The sequence below is a fragment of the Carcharhinus amblyrhynchos genome, chromosome 2 (assembly GCF_965287045.1).
Source record: "Carcharhinus amblyrhynchos chromosome 2, sCarAmb.v2.hapA, whole genome shotgun sequence".
Taxonomy (NCBI): domain Eukaryota; kingdom Metazoa; phylum Chordata; class Chondrichthyes; order Carcharhiniformes; family Carcharhinidae; genus Carcharhinus; species Carcharhinus amblyrhynchos.
The window spans coordinates 85,764,402-85,777,134 of record NC_137325.1 but is presented as its reverse complement, the minus strand read 5'-3'; the positions used below and the strand labels follow the sequence as shown (position 1 = coordinate 85,777,134).

General features: G+C 40.6%; 1 protein-coding gene across 3 annotated transcripts in view; it reads left to right on the top strand.

The window, feature by feature from the left end:
- galnt1 (UDP-N-acetyl-alpha-D-galactosamine:polypeptide N-acetylgalactosaminyltransferase 1) overlaps nt 1–12,733 on the top strand; it is a 133,019-nt gene that overhangs the window by 98,702 nt on the left and 21,584 nt on the right. For all 3 annotated transcript variants that reach the window (XM_080208651.1, XM_080208635.1, XM_080208643.1), the window contains 3 exons: nt 3,533–3,740; nt 7,384–7,554; nt 10,340–10,457. In XM_080208651.1, the coding sequence (XP_080064777.1) occupies nt 3,533–3,740; nt 7,384–7,554; nt 10,340–10,457 (497 nt within the window). The remainder of the gene's footprint in view (nt 1–3,532; nt 3,741–7,383; nt 7,555–10,339; nt 10,458–12,733) is intronic.

Sequence of the window (12,733 nt, the reverse complement as noted above, 5' to 3'; positions counted from 1 at the left end):
GGATTGCTGCTTGGGAATGTGATGTGGTGGCCATTACAGAGACTTGGATATCTCAGGGACAGGACTGGGTACTTCAGGTGCCAGGATTCAGATGCTTCAGGAAGGACAGGGTTGGGGGCAAAAGAGGTGGTGCAGTGGCACTGTTGATCAGGGACAGTGTCATGGCTGCAGAGAAGGAGGATGCCGTGGAGGGACTGTCTATGGAGTCTCTGTGGGTGGAACAGCAAAGGGTCGATAACTTTGCTGGGTGTTTTCTGTAGGCCGCCCAATAGTGACAGGGAAGTTGAGGTGCAGATAGGGAAACAGATCCTAGAGAGATGTAGTAATAAGAGTTGTCGTAATGGGAGACTTTAATTTCCCAAACATCGACTGGAATATCCCAAGGGTAAGGGGTTTGGATGGGGACGAGTTTGTTAGGTGTGTTCAGGAGGGTTTCCTGACACAGTACATGGATAAGCCTACAAGAGGAGAGGCTGTACTTGACCTGGTACTAGCTAATGAACCTGGACAGGTGTCGGATCTCTCGGTTGGCGAGCATCTTGGGGATGGAGATCATAATTCTATCTCCTTCACGATAACATTCGAAAGAGATAGGATCAGGCAGGCTAGGAAGCTGTTTGTCTGGAGTAAGGGGAAATATGAAGACATCAGGCAGATAATTGGACGAATAGACTGGAAGGAGGCGTTCTTGGGGAAAAGTACAGAAGGAAGGTGGTGGATATTCGACGAATGTTTGACTGGAACTCTGCACGATAACGTTCTGATGAGACAACGAGGTTTTGGTAGGGCGCGGGAACCGTGGTGCACGAAGGTTGTGGTGAACCTAGTCAGGAAGAAAGGAAAGGTGTATAAAAGGTTCAGAGAGCTAGGAGATGTTAAGGATCTAGAGGAGTATAAGGCTTGTAGAAAGGAGCTTAAAAGGGAAATTAGGAGAGCCAGAAGGGGTCATGAGAAGGCCTTGGCAGGTAAGATTAAGGAGAATCACAAGGCCTTCTACAAATATGTGAAAAGTAAAAGGATGAGAAGAGAAGGGATAGGACCTATAAAAGGTGAAGGGGGAAAAGTCTGTGTGGAACTGGAAGAAATGGCAGAGGTGTTTAATGAATACTTTGCCTCGGTATTCACGGTGGAAAGTGATCTGGGAGGTTGTACTACAGGTGTGCGGCAGTCTGAAAAGATTGAGTATGTGGATGTTAAGGAAGAGGATGTGTTAGAACTTTTAAACTCTATCAAGATAGACAAGTCACCGGGACCAGATGGGATGTACCCCAGGTTACTGTGGGAGGTGAGGGAAGAGATTGCAGAGCCCCTGGCGATGATCTTTGCGTCATCGATAGAGATGGGAGAGGTTCCAGAGGATTGCGAATGTGGTTCCTATTTTCAAGAAAGGGAACAGGGGCAGCCCGGGAAATTACCGACCAGTGAGTCTGACCTCAGTGGTTGGTAAGCTGTTGGAGAGGCTTCTGAGGGACAAGATTTATGAGCATTTGGAGAAGTTTAGAATGATCAGAAATAGTCAACATGGTTTTGTCAAGGGCAGATCGTGCCTTACGAGCCTAGTTGAGTTCTTTGAGAATGTGACTGAACACATTGACGAAGGAAGAGTGGTAGCCGTGGTTTACATGGACTTCAGCAAGGCGTTTGATGAGGTCCCCCATGCAAGACTTCTTGAGAAGGTGAGAGGGCATGGGATCCAGGGGGCTTGGCCTTGTGGATCCAGAACTGGCTTGCCTGCAGAAGGCAGAGAGTGGTTGTGGATGGGTCTTTTTCTGCATGGAGGTCGGTCACCAGTGGAGTGCCCCAGGGATCTGTTCTAGGACCCTTGCTGTTTGTAATTTTCATAAATGACCTGGATGAGGAAGTGGAAGGATGGGTTAGTAAGTTCGCCGACAATACGAAGGTTGGTGGTGTTGTGGATGGTCTGGAGGGATGTCAGAAGTTGCAGCGTGACATAGATAAGATGCAAGACTGGGCGGAGAAGTGGCAGATGGACTTCAACGCAGATAAATGTGTAGTGGTCCATTTTGGCAGGTCCAATGGGATGAAGGAATACAATATCAAGGGTAGGAGTCTTAGCTGTGTTGAAGAGCAGAAGGATCTTGGGGTCCGGGTCCATAGGACTCTTAAATTGGCCTCGCAGGTGGAGGATGTAGTCGAGAAGGTGTATGGTGTACTGGCTTTCATTAATTGAGGGATTGAGTTTAGGAGTCGGGAGGTAATGCTGCAAATTTATAAGACCCTTGTCAGACCCCACTTGGAGTACTGTGCGCAGTTCTGGTCACCTCACTATAGGAAGGACGTGGAAGCAGAGGAGATTTACAAGGATGTTGCCTGGATTGGAAGGCATGTCTTATGAAGATAGGTTGAGGGAGCTGGAACTCTGCTCCCTGGAGAGATGAAGGTTGAGAGGTGACCTGATAGAGGTTTATAAAATGTTGAGAGGAATAGATAGGGTGGATTCTCAGAGGTTATTTCCCCGGGCTGAAATGGTCGCTACGAGAGGGCACATTTAAGGTGCTGGGAAGCAAGTACAGAGATGTTAGGGGTAAGTTTTTCACTCAGAGGGTGGTGAGTGAATGGAATGGGCTGCTGTCGGTGGTGGTGGAGGCGAGCTCGCTGGGGTCTTTTAGAAGACTTCTGGATGAGGATATGGGATCTGATGGTGTTGGGGGTTATAGATAGGTCTATGGCTTAGTAGGTATAGATGTGATCGGCGCAACTTGTGGGCCGAAGGGCCTGTTTGTGCTGTAGTGTTCTATGTTCTATTCCATTATTTTCTACCACTTAGCCTAGAACTTACTTTCAAATTTTGGCATTCCTTTCCAATAGAAAAAGTGTGTGTGGGGATGGTGGGAGGGAGGAGATGTGATAGGCTATGTACTAGTAGCTACAGCTCAACCTGTGCCTCTTGTTCGTTGAATTGTATGTCACACAAGTCTGTACATAGTTTCCTGTTACGCACATGGTTATATCTCATGCTAATGAGTCTCTCAACTAAACAGGGAAGGTATAGACCGAATGAGAGTGTGATGATGTGGCTACAAGAGAGGTCATGTGGCATGATCATGACTTGTCCCGAGGAGCACAGGCAGAACAGTGTTGTATGCAGCTGTTGAGCTCGGACAAACTACTTTTGTTGAAAGTTCTTGTTATCAGTGAGGAAACCTGCAATTTTCTCCAATATCCACTGCAAATCAGTCCCAGTGTGAAGAAGGATCCAACAATTTGAAGATACTGCACACAGAAAACTGTTGCAACTCAGCATTTAGAAACCCAGAAAGGAATCCATCTCTGAACTAACGACATCATTTTCATTCATCTATGAATTCTTTGTAGAAACTACACTTTGTTGCTAGGATATATTGGAATGATGATCTCATGTAAAACTTGTTTGGAAATATCATTGAACAACCTTCAAAAAATTGTAATATTTTCATTGTGCAACGCTACTGCATCGTTGTTACATTTTTTATTGTCATCGAAGATAACTTTGTAAATGTTTTCAACAAAAAAGAATTAAATTGTCTTCCAGATTTTTTGAACAAGCCTTTAGAGAAATATGTGAAGAAATTGCAAGTACCTGTTAGGATTTTACGCATGGAGCAGCGCTCTGGTTTGATCCGAGCAAGACTGAAAGGGGCAGCAGCTTCTACAGGACAAGTGATCACATTTTTGGACGCGCATTGCGAATGCACATTGGGCTGGCTGGAACCACTACTGGCAAGGATTAAACGGGACAGGTAAAAATAATTTTGCATAAAAGCACAATCATTAAAAGTTTCAGCTGGGCTTCAAATATTAGTAACACTGTGAACAGGTAATCAGAAGACAAAAAATGCGCTTGCATTGAACAATGATGAATTATTTTTGAAGTGCAGCTACTTTCATTACATAAGGGTGTCATGGACAGCTAATTAAATGAATAACCAACTTTATTTTGTAGAGTTGAATGTTTACTAGGTCACAATGCTCATCTTTGAATATGGCCTTAATATCTGTATCAACAACCTGTACAATGCACCAGGCAGCAGGAACACATCCAAATGATGACATCCTGACAATGTAGCTCCCCTTCAGTACTGCACAAACGTGTCAGCCTGTATTATGTGTTCAAATCCAGTTCAAGTTCAATGTGCAAGTTGAACCCACAATCTGGCAAGAGTGCTGATAATTGAGCCAAACTGAGACTTCAGACTGACTGCCAATGTTCCGTCTATTTAAATTTTTTTCTGGGCACAGGCCCTTGAAATTTTTTTTGCTCAGCTTCACATGTGCAGTAACTTAAAGTAACCTGTACTCAGCCTGCTTGGGAACTCCTGGGTTACTGTGCAGCTTAGACAGAACAATGCTGACTGCTTTTGGTCATCAAGGTTTGCATTTAAATTCAACATTTTATATTTATTATTTTAGTGTTGGCTGAGCATTATTGCACATAAGACATTTTGAGGGCCTATCAAAAATAACACTGACAAAAAATAGGCTTCAAAAATATAAAATCACATCATGTCTCAACAAAAGTTATTTTTTGATTATTTTATTTCAGCAAATTATAAAACACAAATTTTCAAAATTATAGCTAATAATTAAAGGAAAAGTTTCATTTAATCTGTATAATAATTATTTAGACATTCTTCATGCCAGTTAGTTTGTTTGTTATTTCCTAGCATTTTGGGAAGTTTGCTCCTCCTGACATCACAGTTTTGCAGCGCCTAGAACCAGACCCCTGCAGTTTGTTGCATTTTTGAAATAGATAGCTATAGTGTGCTGTGATTTCTTTATTGATATCTAGTATTTTTAATTCTGTTTTATTGTTGTTTAGAAACATAGAAAATAACAGCTGGAATGAGGCTATTTGGTGCTTCAAGCCTACTCCGCCATTCGAAAAGATAATGATATCTATCTTAATGCCATGCTCACCATACCTCTTGACACCTTCAGAGTCTAGAAATCTATTTCTTTCTTTCTTAAGTATATTCAGTGATCTAGCCTCCAGAGTCTTCTGTGGTAGAGAATTCAAAAAGCTCACCACCCTCTGAATGAAGACATTTTTCCTCATCTTAGTCCCAAATTGCTTATCCTGTATTCTGAGACTTTGTCCAGGCCTGACAGAATTTTAAATATTTCAGTTAGGTCCTTCTCATTCTTCTAAATTCTAGTGCATACAAGGCCAGCCAAGCCAATCTTTCCTTGTGTGACAATTCTGCCACCCCAGAATCACACGGTGGCACAGTGGTTACACTGCTGCCTCATAGCACCAGGGATCTGAGTTCAATTCCTGACTTCGGTCACTGTCTAGGTGGAGTCTGCACATTCTCCTCGTGTTTGTGTAGATCTCCTCTGGGTGCTCCAGTTTCCTCCCACAGTCCAAAAAATATGCTGGTTAGATGCATTGGCCATGCTAAATCCTCTCTGTGTATCCGAACAGGCGATGAAGTTTGGCGACTAGGGGATTTTCATGGTAACTTCATTGCAGTGTTAATGTAAGCCTACTTGTGACATGAATAAATAAACTTAAACTTAAAAGGATCAATCTGGTGAACTTTTATTGCACACCATTTATGGCAAGTATATTGTTTCTCCGATAAGGAGACTAAAACTGTGCACTGTATTCCAGGTGTGGTCTCACCAAGGTCCAGTCCAGCTGCAGTAAGACATCCTTATTCCTTTACTCCAGTCCTGCTGCAATGAAGGCCAACATATTATTTGCCTTCTTAACTGCTTACTGTACCTACATGCTTGCTTTTGGGTGTACTAGGACACTTGGGTAACATTTCCTTTCTTCTCTGGTCTTCTCATGGTGCAATTGGTGTGAACTGACTTAAGTAAGCTTGAACAGACTGAGTAAACCTGTCAGTACAAAAGAATCTACAATTTTTAGTGCTTGGACACTAGTTTTTCCATAAATACATGCTCAAATTTCAAGTTCACAAAAAAGATATTTCATAAAGCAATAAATCACTTTAATTTTCTTAGGCGTTCCATCCACAAATAAATAACCCTTGGTATTGCTTTAATCTCTTGGACTCGTCAGGCAGAATTTTCCCGTCCCACCCACCACTGGATTCGTAGTGGGCGGGGGGGACCATGCACAGGTCCGTTGACCTTGGGCAGGAATTTCCGACCTTGGGCAGGAATTTCCAGCCTTGGGGCGAAGGTGGGTGGAAAATCCCACTGGTAATATAAGAATATAAAGGCAGAACAATTGAGTTACGTAGGAAGAGGACGAGTAGAACTTTTGGGTTCCTTGAGGCTGTTCCACTATTCGATTAGATCATGGGTGATATGTGAAATCCATATACCCATTTTTGCTTGTATTGCTTAATACATTTGGTTAGCAAAAATCTTTTAATGTTCAATTTTTAAAATTCATAGTTGATCAAGCATCAGTTGGAATTTCTAAAAAATGTTCTTAACTTCCACCATTCTTTGTATAGACATTATTTAATGTTCACTCCTGAAGACTGGCTCTAACGTTTAGACTTTGCACCCCATTCCTAGTAACCACAATCCTGATTCTAGTATAAACTAACATGTTATTGGAATCACCCTGCAAAGAAGATAGTATTTTATAATGCTCCAGATTATTAATATTTATTTTAGCTTGTATTGGAACCAGGGATCGAGGTACTGTGTTAAGCCACATATATTACATCTGCACAGAACCTGTCCAAAAGACAATATTCTTGCTACAGTAGTAATGACTTGTGCTTTAGAACTAGCCATGCCCCTAACCAAGCTGTTCCATTACAGCTACAACACTGGCATGTACCCAGCAATATAACAAATTGTCCAGATATGTCCTCCCACTAGAAGCAGGACATCCAACCAACCAATTACTGCCCCATCAGTCTACTCTCTTATCAGCAAAGTGATATAAGGTGTTATCAATACTGCTATTAAGTGTCATTTACTGAGCAATAATCTTCTCACTGACACTCAGTTTGAGTTCTGCCAGGGCTATTCAGCTCCTGGCCTTGGTCCAAACATAGACAAACAAGTTGAATGCAAGTGGTGAGCATGAGAGTAACTGCCGTTGACATCAAGAAAGCATTTGACCAAGTATGGCATCGTTATTTTTGTACTTGTCCACTCATTTTGCCGTAATTGGACTGCTCAATCTGTTTGTTCCGGCACAGGATGCATTAATAACAACACAGTGACAAAACCAAGAACACACACTGGCTTGTCAGATATAATGCAAAAAAAAGTAAAAGTTAAGTGATCCCAAATATCGTCTCCTCCTGAAAAACAGAATTTGAACTTTTGTTCTAATTTTACTATATCTTTTCAATGTCTGGTGCTTCTATAAAGTATATGGTTACTTTATGTGACAAGTCCATTTTGTGATTTCACACTTCCTTAAAGTTGTTTTTGTTCATTCAGGAGTACTGTGGTATGCCCAATAATTGATGTGATTAGTGATGACACATTTGAGTACATGGCAGGGTCAGATATGACCTATGGTGGATTTAATTGGAAATTGAACTTCCGATGGTATCCTGTACCTCAGAGAGAAATGGACAGAAGGAAAGGAGACCGAACTATCCCAGTTAGGTAAGTATGCAATGTGAGCAGTGAAGTACTTTCAAAAGACCGGTTTTCCAATGTGTAGAAAACATAATATTGTATCAAAACAAAGTGTAGCATTTCATACAAATGTCTATGGTTTCTTTTTGCTGTACTGATACAATTTGAAATGTCTGATGTGTTTGTTATCGTGTGTCCTTACAGAAAAGGGGTGTAAAGGAGAACATTAGACCAAAGTTCATAAGTGCAGCAGAAACTAACAAATGAACAGTTCACCTCGGCCTTTTGTCTAAGATCAAGTATAGTATCGACGTGCTGTACTTGGTTGAAGTCGTTAGGTTATATTTTAGCTTCATTTGAAGTAATTTTTAAAAGCGGCATCTTGGCCTTTTGGCTAAGATGCAAATGAAACTAAGCCTTGGAGGAGGGGTTATGCCTACTCCAATCAGCTTGGATCATGAAGATCAAGCCTAAGACAGGAGGTGAGAGCCCTGTCTTGTCAATTTGGATTGGGAATGTCTCAACTTGTTGAAACTCTGAAGTGGACTTGATTTGATTGAATTGGAATAAAAACAAAAAAAAAACCGTGCAGCCAACTATCTCGCGCAGTAATTTAATTGAGGTTGACATTTTACAATTTCCATTATTAAAATGTTGTCAATCCATTTATAAGAGCCAAATCTCTTTCTTTAAGATTCACTTATTATCAGGAATTTTGGCTGTTAAATTGAAAAATGTTCTGTAAGGGACACTAAGCTCTAATAAAATTCCAACCAAATAAAGTAATGTAATATGCCTAAAGTGCAAATAATTAAATATAAACATACATAATAAACACCCTACAGCATTTTGACTGTTTATATAATTGAGGTTGTTAGAGTAGTGGTATAGTTATATTTAAATCTGTACTTTCACTTAATGGGTATGTCAAATAAGTAGGACTATTCCTTTCAATTAGGACATCCAAATTAAAGTTGTATGAGGCCATCTTTTGTTAGTTTACACATTGAAATTAAAATTGTAATAAACAACAAAACATTTCAAAAACTGAAAGATATTGAAGCATATTTTCATTTTTTTCACTCATCGATTCCTCTCTTCCTCCACACAAGTTGTTGCCCTTGCCTAAATACACTTCTTTTGGCACCGGGTGCCCTTTATATTCTGAAGTGAGCATAGATAGTGAATAATGAGTAGTTATTATAGCACTGAGTTTGGCCATGTCCTTCAATGACATTGACACCTGCAGTGAGGATCACTGTCTCAGTATTAGGACTGGCCATTTCATCATTTTTGTGCTGACCCCAATTGAGATCAGTGAATGCGGTTTGGGGGAGAGGGAGGCTTAATGGATGTGTGGGAAGAGAAATTTGTATGCCACTTCAGCTCTATTCCCTGAGGGCAGGCAGTGCCATATGCTGCTACTTGCATGGCCCGTACAATGTTCTTCAGTATTGTTGAAGAATACACAAAGGAGGTTGTTTGTGATGCCACCTGGCATGGGGAATTGAGCTGAGCTTCCCCACTATCTTCCCAGCTTGGTAAAGCTCAGAAATATAATGGATAAATTTGCTGTGCCATCAATGCAGTCACAGAATCTTTTCTAAATGTGCATTCTTCCATGGCTATTTGACGACACCAATTAAAATTGCAGAAGTGGTGAATACATTAGGTAAAGAAGATTACAGATTGCAGTAAATCTCATGGTTGCCGTGAAAGCATAAATCAAAATTTAATGAGTATAATTCAAATGGAGGGTAAATACTTTATTGACATTTTTATTTTGTTAAATGGCAAAGATTAAAAAAAACAATGGAGCTGTGCTTACATTTCTGACAAATAAGATGTGACCTGAATAGTTTTACACACCATGAAAGATTGGGCATCAGAATCCATGTGGGATGATTCCAATCAATGGGTTAGTTATTTGAAAGGATATTAATTGTTTAGAATAGACTATTGCAGTAAAGGAGGCAATTGACCACTCAAAATTAGCAGTCACTTTAAATTTATTTCAGTGAATGTGGCATTTAATGTATCCCAAAAGATGCAAATAGTTCTGATGAAATGCTGAATAAGAGCATTCAGGGAAAGGTTTACCAATAAATAGTGAGTATATTTGGGCCTTTTGGCAGAGGATCTAAAGCCTGGAAAGTCTGTTTCCCGATTCTAAGCAACTCCAACCCCCCATACTTTTCTGGCTTTAATTGAAGCCAGAAATTGGGCAAGCAGCCAGTATATTCTGGGGGACTAGGTTGGAACCAAACATATAATAAGACTGCAGGCCTCATTGTCGCTTTTTACTTTAACTATGGTGGGCAAAAAGCTTTAGCTGCCTCATAGTGAGAACTTGGATTCAGGAGGTCAGTGCTGTTACACCAATCATCTGATTAGAATTGCCAGCCTGATGAGCTTCCACAGTTGGGCACATTCCATAGACTTTCCCTCTGAGGCCACCCTTGACTACAAGACCCCAAAATTTTTGTTCTTCATGATGCACCCTCCTCACCCCTTGACATTAGAAATCAGCTCGATCGTCAAGGACTTGATGGGACCTGCAGCCTCACTGATGGCTCCCGTACCGAGCCTGGATGCCAAACCTCGCAATGTGTGAGGTGGAATCACAGTGGTGACGTTGCAAGAATGTCATGATATTAAAACTCAATGCTCATGTACAAGAATCTGAATTTCCAGCCTCTGCACATCTATTTGACGTATCCATTCCCAAAATGTTGGGTAAATAAAAAATTAGCCCATTAACTTTTGAAATATTGCCTTGGCTCATATATTTTCAATTGCATTTTGTTTTTAGAACTCCCACAATGGCAGGAGGACTGTTTTCAATAGACAGAGATTACTTTGAACTAATAGGAACATATGATGCAGGCATGGATATATGGGGAGGAGAGAACCTGGAAATTTCTTTCCGAGTAAGTATCTGGTAATTTTTTTAAAGCAGATTAATCTTGTTCACTATTCACATTCATGATGCAATGAAGATATTTGTATCATTGTTTCACTGATGTTTATTCATTATCTGTTAATATTTTTAGAGGCTGATTTATTTTTTGGCTACTTGAAGTGTGGTATTAACCTTTGGGTGTCAGCCTTGGCTTGTAGTAATACTCTTGAGCCAATATGTTGTGGGTTCAAGCCCCACTGGCTGGCATTTTAATACAGTTCTCAGGGTGTACCTCCCTGTCCGAAGTACTGACTTCTTTCTGATCAAACATGAATCTAAGGTTGCAAATGTTTTCTTAGATATGCATTAAATGTTCCTATTCAAAAAAGAGCAGGAAGTTCTCTTGAATTCTGGCTAACATTTATCCTTCAAATTACACCAAAAAGATAATCAGGTCATGTATTAAATTATTGTTTATGTAACATTGGCTGCTGTATGATCTTATAGCCATTGCAGAGACGTGGGGGCGAATTATCCTGTGCTGCCCACCACGGGGTCTGCTGACCTTGGGTGGGATTTTCCGGTTTCAGGGTGAAAATCCTGCCCATGGTTACAAGGAGATCAAGACTGGAAACTAAATACTCAGGAGTATGTGACATTTTGTAAGGAAACAGTGGTGGGTAGCTTTATTAGTATGAAATAGAATGGGTACAATAGCAAGAAATGTTCTCGCATCAGAAGATGTAGAATCCACATGGGTGGAGGGAAGAAATAAGGGAAAGAAGACACAGGTTTGAGTATATTACAGGCCACTACACTGTAGGACGGAGAATAAATCCGGGTCAGAAACAATGTTGTGGAACTTAAATAAAGGTAAGTATAAAGGAATGAGAGCAGAGTTGGCTGGAGTGGACTAGAAAAGGAGTTGAGCAGCACTGGCAGACATTAATGAAAATAGTTTATGACTCACAACAAAGATGCATCCCAGTAAGGAAGAAGGATTCTAGAAAGGGGATAAATCAAGCATAGCTAACCAAGGAAGTTAAGGATAGTATTAAATTGAAAGAGAAAAAACATATAATGTGGCAAAGATTAATCGTAAGCCAGAGGATTGGAAAAGTTTTTGAAAAACCAGCAAAAGATGACCAAAAAATAATAAAGGAAGATAAACTGAGGGTGAACTGGCAGATAACATAAAAGCTGACAGCAAGAGCTCTTTAAATATATAAAAAGGGAGAGGCCAAAGTGAACATAGGTCCCTTAGAGAACGAGACTGAAGAAATAATAATGGAGAACCAGGAAATGGCAGAGGAGTTAAATAAATACCTTGTGCCTGTCTTCATGGTGGAAGACACTAATTACATTCCAAAAACACTATATAATCAAGGGCAGAAGCAGGAGAAGGAAATTAAATACGATAACTATCACAAGAGAAAAAGCATTATGGAAACTAAAGGGCTAAAGGCCAATACATCTGGACATGATGAGTTGCATCCCAGGATATTAAAGGTATTACAGAAATGGTGGATGCAGTGGTAGTAATCTTCCAAAAATCCTTAAGTTATGGAAAAAGTTCCAGAGGATTGAAGAACTGTCAATGTCCTATTATTATTCAAGAAGGGAGGGAGACAAAAAAACCAGGTAACTATAGGCCAGTTAGCTTAACTTCTGTAATTGGGAAAATGTTAGAATCCATTATAAAGGATGTAATAGCAGAGCATTTACAATTGCATAACAGAATCAAGCAAAGTTTGCATGGCCTCTTGAAGGGGAAATAATTTTAAGTCATCATAACAAATTCAAGGGTAGATCGTGTCTCACAAACCTTATCGAGTTTTTTGAAAAGGTGACCAAAGAGGTGGATAAGGGTAAAGCAGTTGACGTGGTGTATATGGATTTTAGCAAAGCGTTTGATGAGGTTCCCCATGGTAGGCTACTGCAGAAAATGCAGATGCATGGGATTGAGGGTGATTTAGCAGTTTGGATCAGGAATTGGCTAGCTGATAGAAGACACTAGTGAAGTGCCCCGGGGTCGGTGCTGGGGCCTCAGCTATTTACCATTTATATAGATGATCTGGAGGAGGGAACTGAGTGTATGGTGTCGAAATTTGCTGATGACACCAAGATTGGTGGAATGCCAAATTGCGCGGAGGGTGTGGAGAGTCTGCGGAAGGATCTAGATAGGCTGGGCGAATGGGCCAGGAACTGGCAAATGGAATTTAATGTTGGCAAGTGCGAGGTGGTCCACTTTGGTAGGAATAATGGTAGGAAGGACTATTACTTACGTGGCGAAAAACTGCAGCA